This window comes from Phalaenopsis equestris, unplaced genomic scaffold, assembly GCF_001263595.1.
Source record: "Phalaenopsis equestris unplaced genomic scaffold, ASM126359v1 Scaffold000002, whole genome shotgun sequence".
Taxonomy (NCBI): domain Eukaryota; kingdom Viridiplantae; phylum Streptophyta; class Magnoliopsida; order Asparagales; family Orchidaceae; genus Phalaenopsis; species Phalaenopsis equestris.
The window spans coordinates 15055425-15072054 of record NW_018164444.1 but is presented as its reverse complement, the minus strand read 5'-3'; the positions used below and the strand labels follow the sequence as shown (position 1 = coordinate 15072054).

General features: G+C 34.4%; 1 protein-coding gene across 1 annotated transcript in view; it reads right to left on the bottom strand.

The window, feature by feature from the left end:
• The window catches only part of LOC110036025 (protein IWS1 homolog 1-like), a 26572-nt gene that overhangs the window by 3208 nt on the left and 6734 nt on the right, over positions 1-16630 (bottom strand). The window contains 4 exon segments of the mRNA XM_020740376.1: positions 13416-13544; positions 14215-14368; positions 14451-14510; positions 14625-14713. Coding sequence (XP_020596035.1) covers positions 13446-13544; positions 14215-14368; positions 14451-14510; positions 14625-14713 — 402 coding nt within the window. The 3' untranslated portion in view covers positions 13416-13445.

The following is a 16630-nucleotide window of genomic DNA, read 5'->3' as shown; positions in this document are numbered from 1 at the left end:
TATATATATACATATATATATATATATAAAGGTGATTCTTCCAACGAGAATAGTAAGTATTAGAATAAGGGTTATTAAACCTATTGTTGATGGCATTCATGGTCTCTATAGGCAAAGCACTAGGATTCATCAGATGTCCAAATGAATTTTCCTTTATGACTAGTGGTCCTTATGCCTGATTCAAACATGATTGATATAGCTTCCTAGAGATAGTCGCCACTTGTTAAGTCAATATGAATAGAAAATGTGTGTCATATACGCTGGCTACCTTTCTAGGGTTAACTCGATCAGAAGGTCATTGAAAGTTATTCGGTGTCATCTCCTCGATCAAAGAATAGGTCTCATCGAAAAGTTTTAACATAAAGGAACCACATGCAACAACATCTATGATCGATCATAGAGATCCTACCAGTCCATTGCATAAAGTTCGAATAATCAACCAGTCTAGTAATGTGTGGTGGGGACACTTCCTCAAAAGTTCCTTAAATATTTCTCACTCTACATAAATTGACTCATCATTATGTTAGCAAAAAGGGATAATGTCGTTCCTAAGATTGGCAATTTTTTTAGGGTGGAAGCACTTTGGTAAGAATTTCTGGGCCAGATCATTCTATGTCCTAATTAATCCAGGAGCTAGAAATTCAACCATATTATTGTTTTATCCCTGAAAGAGAAAGGGAAAAGTCTTAGCCTCACAACGTTGTTGGAGACACCGTTATAGCGGAATTTGACGCAAAATTCTAAAAAGCTCGTTGGATGAAGATTAGGGCCTTCGGTAGGTGTTCCCCCAAACTGATTCTTCTGCACCATTTGGATGATAGCAGGCTTCATTTTGAAGGTATTGGCTTCTACAATAATAGTGTTGATACTAAGATGAATTTCATCTACCGTGCGATTGACATAGGGTATGTTTGGGGGCGCGGTTGGAGAGCTTCGCGGCACCCCACTGCTGAGGTCTATTGTTTGGGGGTGCGGTTGGAGGAGCTTCGCGGCCACCAAACAATAGGGTTTTCGCAAAAAACGGGTTGCAGGATTGACCCCACGGCCCACGTTCCTTGATTCTATTTTGACTCAGTTGTCCCCCCCCCTCCGGTAGAAGGTTGGTTCGTTCAGGTTCTTAAGCGAAAGCAAGTTCTGCTTCTCCCCCCCCTCCCCTCTCGTGTTTGTTCCTTGGTCCTGGTGTTCGTTCATTCGTCTTCTCCCCTGTTTGTTCCTCTTCTCTGATAGTTTGATCGTTCGTTCTTCTTCTCGTCTTCTCATTGAAAGGAAGCCCTATCCCTCTTTCTCCATCCTCTCCCTTGAAGTTGCACAGCCCGCTTCTTCCTTCTTCCGTTGTAGCGTGGTTCCTGGTGCTTCATGCAGAGGAAGTATAATTTTTCTTGCTTATTCTTTAGTCCGTCCGTCTCTCTTGCCACCATGAGCTTAGTTGATTTCTTGCTTGAAAATCTATTTATTTTTTTGTCGTCAGGGCTTTTTTTGTTTATTTGATCATGGTTGGAAAGCTTAAGTGATGCCAGTTTCAACTATGATATTTTGTCTTTTGTTATCTTTTTCTTTTTTATTTCTTTTGGAAAATTTATATGTTTTAGTTCTAAATTGTGAAGTTACACAATTGATGGTGATATTATGACAAAAGGGGAGTTGCCAATTTAGTCCTCATCATTGGATATCATTATCTCCGTATGTCAAAAACCTGATCTAGTTAATGAGCAGTGGCTTGAGGAGATAATTAGATTTCTTAAGCCCAGTGGAAAGATTATTGTTCAGACTATCTCTGGAACCTAGTGAGCTCTTGGGTCAGGTAATTCCAGGATTTCTTATTTTCTGTTGAATTATTAATGTAGATTATTTTATCGAGCTGTTTTCAAAAAATTACAAAATAATTTTTTGTTTTTATTTATTTGAATTAGAGTATTCACTGGAGCGCAGATTGCTCATAGCAGGATTTGTTGAAGTAGCACCCTTGGAATCTAAAGCAATCTAGTCTTAGATGGCTCACATTCTGTAACAGTAAGTTTTTGAATACTTGAGTATTATTTATAGTAAAATTGATTTCAAACTTGATCAACCCTCTGTTCTACCTTGAAATCTTAAAATTGCCTGTAGATTGTCGGAAAAAAGATTCTTGGTCAGTAGGGGGACTTTTGTTATCAAGAAAGCAAATAGTGGTCTTCCCAAGCTTATGATAGAAATGGAAGAAAGAATGTGATTATGTCAATATCTTTTCAAAAAAGCGATACTTAAGTGCTGTTGCCAATCCAATTTTAAACCTGCTTACTATTTAGTTGGATTTGATATTGCTGTAGCTTTCAGGAAGTTTCTGTAATGCTGGATGTTCTGTTTGCTACTTTCTAACCTACAGGGATGTGTTCCTACTCTCTATATTGGATGTTGTTTAATAAGCTATATATTATTGCCATATGTATATCATAAATACACTGGTTCACTATGCAAAATAATGTTATTTTTGCGGATATGCTTTTCCTATTTTGTAGTTTCTATCCTGTTGTAGCTGAATGGTTAATAGTTTGTGCTGCATGCCTGATTTGACTGCTAGAAGTTCTCTTCTTTGCATAAATAGAGGGTTAATCTGTATGCTATAACATAGACCACTCAGGGCCTCATTACAAGATTTTGAAGAAGGTGGAATTGAATGATCTCCAGGATTGCTCGAAAATACATGAGCACATAGCTCTGATGCCACGAAGAATGAGAAATAAAGAAGCAGAGAGAAATAGGAAGACAGATGCCAAAAATCAAAATAATGCTTTTACTAAAACTCTTATCCAGTTACATCTTCTTAAACCCATGAGGTATAATAGAGAGCAAAGTACATATTGGAACCAATATGGGTGTTTCCCAGACTATCATAACCAATACACTTAGTTACTTACAGTACATCTGTTATTATGTTAGAGATTGGTAATTTTCCTTCACAGCTAAGCTGGTAATGTTATGCTAGAGATTGTTAATTAGTTTGACCTTATTGTTATAGATAATTGGTAATTAGTTTGACCTTATTGTTATTTTACTTATTCGAGAAATATTCATCTTGATCCTGCTTATTCTCATCTTGATCCTGGTATGGGTTTTGTGGAGGCCAGGATTGGTGGTTTTGTCATTAATCAATTTATTTCTTTTTATCAGATCTCCAATTTTAGTAATTTCACACCTTCCAGATAATTTTTTTTTACACTTGTTTTATTGTTAAGTTACAATAATTTATTTATTTTAGCAATACAATAGCTAATAGGACCGAAGTTAATGATAAACCAGCAATATGGGAAAAAGAAACAAAATTATTATTTTGTGACCTCTGTCTTAAAAAGATTGAACTATAAAATAGGCCCACGACCTATTTTAATAAGGAAGGGTGGCAACATATTATCGCAAATTTCAAGTAAAGTATAGGCATGGTGTATGACAAGATGCGAATGAAAAACAGTGGGATCAACTCAAGAAGGATTGAAAATTTAGAAGGAATTAAAACGAAGATCAACGGACTTGGGTTGGAATCCAGTGATTTAGAAGGAATTGAAACGAAGATCAACGGACTTGGGTTGGAATCCAGTGAAACGAACCATTGATGTTTCGGAGGAGTGGTGACTGAAAGACTTGCAGTGAGCAATTTTTCATTTCGTATAATTTTATTCATTTTATTTTTAATTATTGATTGAAGTGTTTAATATGATTTTGCAAGTGGTGCCAGCAGCGAAGATGTACAAACATTGTGGCATTGAACCCGATTTTGAGAAGTTGGACCAGATGTTTCAGGGTGTCGTCGCAACAGAAAAATATGTATGCGCACCAAGTAAGACGGGGTTTTGTGGTACCCCTGAGAATATGGTTGTCAACCTATCATGCGATTCACCCGATCTCGACAGCCCGTAAATCCCTGAAATCCAGTACACAAACTTTTCTAAGCGTCAACATGTAGAGGGTAGAAAAAAGAGTGGAGTTGCTTATCTCAGAAACCAGATATCACATCTGGTGGGTATCTCCAACGATGCCCCGCACACAGTTCAGACAATTTCTATTAAGCAGATCGAGAAACTTCTGGATTAAGATGGTGAAATTTCAAAGAATTTCTATTAAGTAGTTCCCCAATGTGATCGTAACCCATACTAGGAGGAATCGCGGTCGAGGAAGTAGATGATTTGGAGAAGAAATTGGAAGAGTCAAATTAGATTTAAGATGGAAGAGTTCCTAATCATAGAAGGAATGATTTCCTCTATGGAAAATTGATTTGAGAGTCGATTCGCGAGCTTGTAGATGATGAGAATTTATTAAGGTACAATTCGAGATCCCATGAGAATGCTTGGCTAAATCGAAAGGTAAAGAGATTGGATGAGAGGAGCATGAGGTTAAAAACATCCACCATCAAGAACCCCTTCCTAGGGCTTAGAAGGGGTTGGGTAGCGATTTTGAGGGTTGGGCTAAAGCATGGAGAAGAGCTTATGCAAGAAGTATGGAGGAGCACGAAGAAGGAATGAGAGAACCCGAGATGGGATATGAGTATGATAGAATGAGAAACTTTTACCCTAGATACATGGGGGAAATACCAGAGGGAATATCAGTTGAGGTGAAGATACTACGATTAAGAAAATGAAGATGTTGATCTTCGAGAAAGAAGACGCTTGTGTGGGTGTATAGAATAGAGTGATATTCGCGGTCAATGGGATAAATGAGGAGGAGAAGCTCATGACAGCAAGGTTATTTTTGGAGGGAAAAGCTCTAGCAAGGTTTCAGTATAGGGAGGCTAGAAACTCGATCAGCTCATGGGAGAAATTTAAGAATTTCTTGTTGGAATATTTCCGAGTCATTCGGTTATAAGACCTACACAAGCAATTCTGTCTTAACTCAGAAGAGGATCAACATGACATATAGGGAGAAATTTGAGAAGTTATTCGCCCTTTTGAGAGGAATATCATAAGTGTTAGTAGAAAACTTCATGAAAGGATTTAAGCCAAAGATTCAAGCATCCCTTTATTTGATGAGATCACAAGGATTGAGGGAAACTATGAAATTAATGCAATTGGTTGAAAATAAAAATGCAATTGAACATCTTATAGGAGCAACATAGGTGGAGCATCATACAGAACTACAATAACCACGACAATATCAAAAGCTCAAACATTAGAAATTTAGAGGGAGACTCCACAGGACATGAATAATGGGCCATGACCGAGAGCAAAATTCAAACGCCTTACAGAGATAGAGATTCGGGATTAGCGAACAAAAGAGTTATGTTTTTCAGTGTGATGAAAGTTGTGCCCCAAGGCATTGTTGCAAGGATCAGATATTGCAAATTCTCACTGTGTGACAATAAGGTAGAGAAGCTTGATCAAGCAGCAATTTTTTTTTATCCACCTTGAGGGCTAGGTGTTTCTTTGAGAGAGGAGTATTGTTATGCCAGTGCCTAAGGGCTATTTTGTCTTTTATTGGCCTAAGGGTAATTTAGTATTTTATTATTATTGTTGTTGGGTATAAATAGAGTTAATATATTTAGAGTTGGGGTATGCATGAGATTGTGGTTGTGAGTCATAGGGCTAGGATTTGGGAGAGATTTTCTGCCTCTCGAGTTGTAGGATTTCGGAGATCGCCTACCTGATGAATTGCAGGTGCTTATTTTTATGTAATTGTATGAGTTGCTTGTTGTTCGCGATAAAGTATTTGTTGTCTTAATTTCTATAGAAAAATCTTTTTAGATCCTTTCAGGACTGATAGTAATCATGTTGCATGTTGTGTATGTGTCATTGTGATGTGAGTAATAATGGATGCAGGAACATGTCATCACTCTTACAGCAGCAAGGACGCATAAAGTTTACACAAAGGTAAATAAAAGTTAAAAATTCCATTATTAGTCATCCTTAGGTGTGGCCAGCGAAAGCGTTTTATTTGGCTTTAGGTATGAGAAATAATTAAATGTATGCCTTATCAACTTATGGCCAACATCAAGAGACATCTAGAAAAGGATTCAAGTCATCTGCAGCCACAAGAAATGTCACATGAGCCCACTTACAGATAAAAATAGGCCCCTCCTTTCTCCATGTAACCACCAACTACCCACTTGTTTCAAGGAAACATCACTCCAACCAATTGCAATTTTAATTTTTTTTTTGCTGGGAACCTATAGAAGAAATGTATTAATATGACAATTATTGAAGATTGAACTGAAATTTACAAGTGTCTTCAACACTTCCTCTTACTATCTTGATCTTGGTGTCCAAGAAGAGACATTTCCCTTCGTGAGGGTTCAATTTCTTGTATTTTTTTCTTCTAAAGTTCTTAAATAAACACTTTCTTGTATTTCTCCTACATCCCGTCTCACCTTATATATGAAAATTCAGACACGTGCTTTAAAAAATTTCTAAAGAAACAAGCTCATATTTCAATTCAACCGGATAAGAATCTCTATCAACGAGTCATGATATGGCTTCCAATTCAATTTCTTAAATCCTTCGGAAAATCTCATAAACTTCAAATCACATTTATAAACAGACTCGACCTTTTCAAATATTTCCAATACAACTTTCTCATTTAGCAAGTCCAAAATTTTTAAAGAAACACCAAAATTCTCTCATTTAGCAAGTCCAAAATTTTTAAAGAAACACTACATAATCTCTGTTTCAAGAGGTATCCCATATTTAGCTGACCCTAATCTTTTCACCACCACAGCTACGTCTTTAACCAATTTCACCCTACGGTTCCTAATACACAAAAGCAAGTTTTTGCATGTCACAACCCCACCCAGGGCTCGAAATTAACGAAGGAGGCAGCTGACGATCGGACGGTCGAACAGTCGAATGGTGGAGTTAAATTTTATGTTATTCTATTTCTTTCACTAATAATTTAATATCTAAATATTAATTAAATGAGCCTCTAAAAAAAATAAGTAAATTAACAAATAAATGTTACATCTATGGTTGTTGGCCCAATCTTATGTACACGTTAGCTCCTCTAATATTCATCGTATATAAAAGATTAAACCTGAAGGAAATATTGAAATAACATAAGAAGTTATTTAAAGCCGGTCCCTGAGCAATCACACTTCTAAACAACAGTTACCCAAGAAAAAGAAAATAATATGTATGCTAATCTTTCATATTTTTATAAAAATCATAAAATAATCCAATGTATGTGTCAATGATATTATTTAATGGAAATAACTTAACACAGTGGTTAACGATCTAAATATCACAATTGTCTTGGGTGTTAGAATAGCATCTATACGCGCAGTATACTAGTGTCCCCCAGTCGTGCACATACAAGCATTCATGGATATACTACATTCTTCATGTTGTATATTCTTATGAAACATCTTATGACACAACTTATGTTTATATACCAATAAAATATACATTTATTAAATTTATAAGTCATTGAAATAAACTAATATGGACCTATGCTAGAATCTACACTACATGTCATGTAACAATGTGACATCTGCTTAGAAAAACTATAATGTGATGACCTCTTATTAGAAAAACTATAGAACAACTATCTATAAAACAATTTTAACAAGTTTATTTCATTAATAACGATATGAAAAATCTGATGTACTTTAATTTTATTAACATAAGACATAAAAGTGAAAAAATTTAAGCATGAATATATTTAAAAACAGGAATAATATTGTAATTTAAAAGCATAATTAATCACATTTAATGTCAAAATTTTCTTCTTTGAAGTGTTCCAGCTTAATTCATATTTAATTAAACATTATTAATATTTTAATACACAATAAGTACATTGGATTCATTAATTAAAATAAATAAACATTAGCATTTACCTATCCATCACACACACACACACACACACACACACACACATTGGATTCATTAATTAAAATAAATAAACAAATAAACATTAGCATTTATTAACACACACACACACACACACACACACAACACACACATATGTATGTATATATATAATTCATTAATTAAATTATAATCTTATCATTCGCTCTACTACCCTAAACTGCATGTGCGAGCTTTGCTAGCTTCCTTCTTCTTCGTTCGCAACTCGACAGAGGCTTCCCCTTCCTCCTCCACTCAAACCCGCAAGCTCCTGCTTCGCACGAGAGCTGCTCGACTAGTTGATCAAGGTTGGTTCTCCACTTCAGGCACGAAGCCAATCTCCTCCCTCCTTCCCTTTGGCTAGGGTTCGACAAGACGTCGTCTACTCCTTTGGCCACGCAAGCGTCGAAACATTCACGGATGCACGAGGTGACTTCATTCTTCTCTTCTTTTTCTTTCTCGCTTCTTCACTTCCTCCTTCTGCAGCTCTGTCTCTCGCTCTCTCGGTTTCATTGATTCGAAAGGCGAACTGAAAATATGCTTCAATTTGATTATCATTATTATGATCAATATTTTTATTTTATACATTTTTTTATCATTATTAATTTATTTTATTTATTTATTTTACAGTTATTACACTACAGCAAGCTGAGACTCGGTTTTTTCTTGTACTTATCTTTTTCTAGTTTTTTTATGCGTCTCCAAGACTCGAAGTGGCCTTGTTTTCATATATCTACTTTGTTTGTACCATGCATCAAAGAATATGATCTGATATAAACTGATATATCAACCAATTAAAAATAACTCGTGTTATTTCGCATTGTAATGACTTCTCTCTATTTTGCACTCTCTATTGTTATCAGTGTTATTTCGCATTGTAAATGACTTCTCTCTATTTTGCACTCTCTATTGTTATTTCAGTAAATTTTCCCCTTGTTTCTCAGAGCAGCATCAATAGTGTTCTCTGCTTTTGATTTGTTGTAGAGACCTTCAGATTTCATGATTTTAAACTGCTTCCATACTGCAACAGCAAAAAACAATTCAAATAACTCGAGTGTTATTTCATATTGTAAATGACTTCTCTCTATTTTGAACTCTCCACTGTTATTTCAGTAAATTTCCCCATGTTTCCCTGAACAACATCTATAGTGTTCTCTGTTTTTATTTGTTGTAGAGACCATAAGATTCAATGTTTTTTTTAAACTGATTCCATGCTGCAGCAGCAAGTAGCAATCAAAAAGTAGTAAACAGCAGCCAACAACAAGTTCGAAGACAAAAATACTGTAGCAAACCGTAGCCAACAGCATCCTATAGCAAGCATACAGCAGCAAACCGTAGCCAACAGCATCCTATAGCAAGCATACAGCAGCAAACAACAACCAACAGCAAAAGCCAAGCAGCAGCAGTAAGGCAGAGAGGCAAACAATGGCAGCAAGATTCAGCAACGCAGCAACCACAGAAGCTTCAGCAGATGGAATTCGACTGGGAGCGGAAAAGAGAAATTTTAAAACATACTTTCAGATTTCTACTTTTCATTGCCAGAAAATGGTCATACAAAACTAAACAAATAGGCAACTAGATAAGTTAAAATTAAATGCATAGGATATATCCTAATCTGAATTTAAATTTATATTAACATCTAACAATTAAAAAAACTTAAATACATCGTTATCCTATTATAATATAAAATTTGATTCAACAATGTAGCTTCTAGAGCCTCGATCTCTCACGTATGATGTTTGATTGAGATGATCTAATCACATCTACGATCTCTTGGAGACATCGTCAATCTCAACAGTTTCTTCTGAGAATCGCCTTCAATAATTTTTATGGAGCAATCAGGCCATTAAAATTTCAAAAAGCATGCTGTCTAATACCCAAATTGTAATCATAGAACATGCAACCTACTAGATATGTCACCATATTACTAACTCACAGACAATCACCCATATGATGCTTAAGAGATCTTTTATCTCAGGCAAAAAAATTCAAAAAACATTTTGTATTGTGCTTTACCATTTAAAGTAGAAGCTTCCAATTTAGCCCTTCTCAACATTTCATAAAATTCATCATCTCTACATGGTTTAGGGGTATTCAAATTATTCAAAGTTTAAAAGGAAAAATCAGAAACCAAGGTGTTTTGCCTTTAGGGAGGTGAAGCGTAAGGCTATTCAACATTGTCATTTAACCTTTGAAATGTTAAGGTTATTCAAAATCAAAAAAGTCAAAGGTTATAACCGACCGTGGCAATTTGAGCTTTCTTTCCAAAGAATCCCTTAAAATGAAGTCTCTAAATCTCCAAGACAACCAAACGCCACATTTTCATCTAGAAGGAAGTTGATGCCACAATGAACAAGTCCGCAATTTATCTAGTGCAAATAAATTGCAAGTCAATTAAGGTTAAATGACAATTAACCTTAATTGACTTGCAGATAATGAGTTGCAAGTCAATCTCAATTTTCCACAGAAGTGGTTGATGGTCAGAGTCAATTAAGAAGTTCTGAGGTGGAAGATAGGTGCTTGTAGAGGCTGCTGGCGTTTTTTAGGGTGCAAACAAAACCTTCGAACAATTTTCAATGATTGACACAGGATTTTGTAAGAAAAGCAATGTTGCATCATAATTTTTATTAGGTGATGGATTTCGCACTATGATGACAATTTTAATGTAATTGAGATTAGAAGATCAAAAAATCTTGATTTGTTGTGTGTTTGCAATTGATTCGTGAAGAGCAACAATAACAACAAACCTTTATCCCACTAAATGGGGTCGGCTACATGAATCTTTTTCTCCATTGCATCCTATTGAGTGTCATATTTTTACTTAATTCTAATAAATTAAGATCATTTTTTATACAATATGTCCAAGTCTTTCTAGGTCTACCTTTGCCTTTCTTAACAAAAGTCAAATCTAAAATATCTACTCTCCAAATCGGATCATCAAATGGTAGACGTTTAATGTGACCAAACCATCTAAGACGACTCTCTCTAATTTTGTCCGCTACTGAAGCAACAATCCCATCACGAATACTCATTTCGCAGTCTCTAAGTGTAAAGCCACTCATCCACCTAATCATTCTCATCTTGGCAACACTTAACATAGTTTTATGCTTCTTTTTTACAGGCCAACATTCAACGCCATAGAGCATTGTAGGTCTCACCACAATCTTATAAAATTTTTCTTTCAGTCTAATAGGTACTTTATTATCACACAATAAACCGGAAGCATTCCTCCACTTGAATTCTACTAATAACATCACCATCACTTCGAAAAATAGACTTGAGATATCTAAAGCATTCACACCTTTTAATAATTTGGTCACCCATAGTTACAACTCTGTCCACTAGAACTACTAATACTAGAATTACATTCCATGTATTTAGTTTTAGTTCTACTGAAACGAAGGCCTTTAGACTCCAATCTAGACCTCCATAATTAAAGTTTTTCCTAAGCTTTCTCTCTAGTCTTATCCATGAGAAGGATATCATCAGCAAAAAAAAAAAACCAAGTTACATCCTCCTGTAAATGTACATGAGAGCATACATAACTAAAGCAAAAAAATATGAACTTAAAGCTGATCCCTGATGTAATCCAACTAAAATAGGAAAATATTTGATCAATCCTCCTTCTGATCGAACAAATCTTTAATGACTTGAATATAAGTCATATCAACACTTTTCTTCTCAATAACTCTCCGAAGAATATCTATAGGAACCTTATTATAAGCTTTTTCTAAATCAATAAAATCATATACAGATCCTCCTTATTCTATATGAACTTCTCCATCAAACCTCTCAATAAATGTATAACTTCCATAGTATACATGCCCGGCATAAATCCAAATAGATTATGGGAAATCTATGTAATATGTCTTAACCTATGTTCAATTACCCTCTCCCATAATTTTAAAGTATGAAACATCAATTTAATTCCTCTATAATTAAGGTAAATGATTCATGAAGGTAAATGATTCATGAGATTCATGAAGAAGAAGAAGAACAATAAATGATGGAGATATAAGGTAAAATTAATAAGGACAGCAAATTATAAAAAGGTATCAAAAGATAACTAGAGCGAGATACCAAAGGATATACCAATTAAGCATGAGTTCAGAAAAGTGGGCAGAATATAACATATGAAAGATGAAGGTTCTATACGGAAGGAAACCATTAGAGGGATTCAGGAATGGACAAGAAGATGAGAGCGGGGAAAATGAGTGATAGGGAGGAGAAGAAAAAAATTGATAACGGAGAGTGAGAAAAGGAGTGAACAGGGGGTGAGAGAGTGAGAGAGACCTAACAAGGTCAAGGCTTCTCTAACAGAGCCAGGAAAGTAATAAATCACGAGTTAAAAATGATTAATAGGAATCATGGAATATTTGTAATTCTTCTATAGAAGACATTCTTACCAAGTGCAGAGTTTCCAAGCGTAAATTATCCATGAAGGTCTCACTCTGGAAAGATTGTCATAAATAACGATAGCACAACCTGTAACAAAAAGACCAATTTCACTCTCAAAATTTCCAGGAAAAAAACACTATAAAAAGATTTTTCATCGGAATTCTTGCTGAGTAATTCTCTGCCCATCACCGAGAAACAGCACAGCCCAGAATTTGTTTATTGTAAAAATAACAGTTATTGCTCAATTTCAGTGGAATTCCCATTCTCCTTAAGAATAAAATTCAGTAGTTAAAATTGCAGGGCAGTAGGCTTCTTGAGCAAATACCTGCTTGATTTCAAGTACAGCAATAGAAAATTAAAATTAAAAAATCAAAACTATAAAAAAACATGAAGATCACGGTTCAAATCTAAAGTAAAGAAACCAAAAAAGTAACTAAGAATCAACATGACAGCCATTAGTGGATATGCACCTTTTTTTTTCATTTACAATGTCTGTCAGGGTAACATCCAAATGGAAGTAAACTTCATTGCAATGTTAGTTTGGCACAAATTTTATTCAAATTCTTGTCCTTAATAGTTCATAAAATGTATTGTTCGAATTTCAAAATAAGTCAGAGACCCTCCCATGATATGCTTGAGATATGCCTTTTTGGGTGTCCAAACAAATACAGCCACCAAAAAAATCAAATTGGAATAGTGGGCTACCAAATCTAGACTATACACTGCACATGATAAGAGAAATACTAAGGCGTTCCATTTTTTGTTAATATCCCTTTTCTTATTTCTATTACGTTGGTTCCGAACAACAAAGCAACCACCAATAACAAAGCAGATAGAATTAATAAAGTTTGATCTCAATAGAATTTCTGATCAGGCAAAAATAGTTTACTTCACTAGATTTATTAATTGATAGGATAAATCTCAAATACAAACCGTCTTAACTATTGGATTAAATATATTGACCATCACAAGCTACGCAAGAAGCACCAAGAAAAAAATTACGATGAAATCTTATGAGAAAAGGGGTAAGTGAAGAATGAAGATAACATAATTAGAAGTTGTTCTAAAATGATTTAGCTAAATGCATACTTGGTTTCTAAGAATGACTAGAGGAAAATATGCATTAAGAGGAAAAAAGAAAGGTCCGGATTATCATCATCATAATGTTTTTGATAAAATATATTGTAATCAGCATAAATGTTATTGATTGCTTGCCTAGTTTATTTCAAGTAGGTGACTCGGTGATTATAGGTACTTGACCATGCCACGGCCCTCAACACTAAGCTTTGATGCCTGAAGCTGCTTCTTTTTAGGTCCTTTCAGCTGCAGCAGCTTCCTCTTCATCTGAATTTTTTTAAAAAAAAGAAAGAATTATATTCATGCATATAAAAGAATAAAACATAAAACTAGATTGTTCCCCATGTTTAATTCTAGCGCAACCCATCACTATAGTGTAAAAAATTTAACATAAGCCTTTATCCCTTGAAATTAGAGTGAATGTTGCCTAAAAAACTTCTAATATATATGCCCTAATGAGGCAGATTACTCATTGCTCCAAGGCCCACCTTAAGTTAGCAAAAAACATAATGAAAGTTTGTAATTCAAGTCTTACATGGATTTTTGTAAAGATAGAAGCACATCATACTTAATTTATGTTGCAGCAATATACAATAAGTGTGACATAAAACAAGATTTCTAGTGCAACTAGGATAGATTTGAAATTAAATTTGAAAAAAAAAAATCAGAAACATTTTCTTATCCCAACAAAAGTGACAGCTTACCCTTGCCCTACAAGTTAGTAAGTTCATCATAAAATGCAGTGAATCTGATGTTTAAACTATATCTTTATAATTTTCAGCACCCTTGTTCTAAAAAAAATCAGCTTCTGTAGTTTGAAGAATATATGTATGTATATATATATATATATATATATCCACCGATTGCAGATTAAAGATTAACCATTTTATACTAAAGAATTAAAGTCTAGAATGTTTATTAGAAGAAGGAAATGAACCTTTTGGCGCCGCTGACTTTGCACAACTTGTTTAGCACGTGCACGTATTTCTTCAGGATCTACTTTTGATTGTGGACGCACTACAAAATCTAAGGGTAATGCTTCTGGCCGAGAAGCATGTTGTCTAGAAGCAGCCTGACGTGATTTTTTTCCCCTAAATCCAAGAATTAATCAAGTGACATTAACAAATACACCAAACTACTAAAAAAATACTAGTAGAATCCCAGGAAACTTACTGAGAAAATTCATCAAGATCATCATCCCTCGTTTCCTGTTCTGGAGATTTGTTTACTCGTCTTTCAAATAGAATATTAATGGAGCCACAAGGTTAAAGTAAGAAGTCAATTTGTAAATCACTTGAATGTATATTAACTTTAAAACAATAAAATTAAAAAGGAGGGCATCCGTACTTTGGAACTGGCCTCCTATAAGGAATTCTCTCATCTTCATAACTCCGCATGTCCTCAAATCTTGTGCTTTTGTTAAATATTGGTCGGCTCTGCAATTTTTATACACATTACTAAATGCTTAGTATCATCTATTCAAGGTGCTTCAAATCAAAAGTTTAATAAGAGCCTATGTAGAATAGGAAAACCATAAGCCATAATCGAGCCATGACAATCTTATAAAGATAAACTATTCCACCTAACTAGCAAACGTGATTACTGATGCAAAATGCATCAATGTATCTGATTATCTTAATCCAAACTAATGCAAATATTATTATTAAAATTAAAATATAATAATACAAAAAAGTAGAGGTTTTTAATTTCCAAAGAAAATAAAAGAAACTTAAGTTGGGATAAATTGGTGACAACAAACATAAAATAGAATAACTAAAACAAATTTTAAGATATAATAAATCATTATAGAGGTTAAGATTTAGGCTTAAAATTGTATTCTATATATGTGATAAAAAAAATCCAATTGCATGTTGACACAATGATGAAAGAGGTTAACAAGAAGAAGATAAGTAATACAAAGAGCAGCATGAAAACAAATATCTTAATTCTTGTAGTTGAACAAAGACATACATCCTAAAAGAATTCAAAGATCGCACATAATCAACAAAAGAATTTCTCTTTCAACGACACTTTCATTATAATAAAGTGTTAAACAACCAAAAATATCAAAGAACAAAATCCAAGCATAAAGCTGAATTTCTACTTTACAATTAACTAGATTGCAACGCAGAAAGAAAAGAATTTGTATCATGATTTGCTAAATAAAAAACAAATGTCAAATTAAGATTTGATTAGTCAAAGAAGAGCAAATTTGAGGCAAGCAAGCATGCCTATTCTAATTAGAAGCACAATATTAGACAATAAGTTGGACAGTTATTTGCTACGCTAATTGATTTTTTAGATAATTCCAGTAGTTTGGGCCATGTATTTAAAAACAACCTTAAGAAAAGATGTATTTTCTAATTCCCAATGTTAGTTTGGTTTACATGGTTTGAGATGAAATCAAATTAGTTTGGTTCTTAAAGACCTTTTGACGAGAGGCTCATGGGGGTCGACAGGGTGCAAGTCCAGCCCAGTTGGACCGGCCAATCCCCTTGTAGGGGAACCCCACCACCCCCTACTTCTACTTATTTTCCTTTCCTTTCCCTCCCCTCCTTGTTTTTCCTTTTTCTTTCTTTACTTTCTATCCTCCCTTAACCTTTCCTAAAAAACCAAAATCTGATTTTATTCTCCTTCTAATTTAAAACCCTTGCATTAAATCTGAAATCTGATTTTATTTCCTTCCCTATTTTAAAAGTCTTGCCTAAATTCTGAAATCTTCTGAAATTAAATTCTGAAATCTGATATTATTTCTTTCTTATTTAATGTTTCCTAAAGTTGAGTCAAGTCTTTTATAAATAGGAGTTTTTGTGTCTAAGATAAGGGCCTTGTTTTCAAAATCTGATTTCAAATTATCTGAATATTGTCCCTCTCGAAGGAAGAAATATTACATCAGTACTTCGCACGTAAAAATAACGTGCGTAGCCAATCAAAACACGCCACAACATCTCGCGCGGTAGAGCAAAAAAAACGGCGCAGTAACACGGGGAATATTCTCTCCTGTGTTATTCATGTGTTATTGCGCGTTATTCATGTGTTATTGCGTGTTATTCATGTGTTTTTGATGTGTTATTGTGTTATTATAACACCAAGAATATTTTCAGGATACAATAACACATGAATAACACACAATAACACTTGAATAACACGGGAAATATTCCCGACAGAGAAAAAAACGGCGCAGTAACACGGGGGAATATTCTCTCCCGTGTTATTCTTGTGTTATTCATGTGTTATTCATGTGTTATTGTGTTATTATAACACCAGGAATATTCTCAGGATACAATAACACATGAATAACACACAATAACACAAGAATAACACGAGAGAGAATATTCCCCCGTGTTACTGCG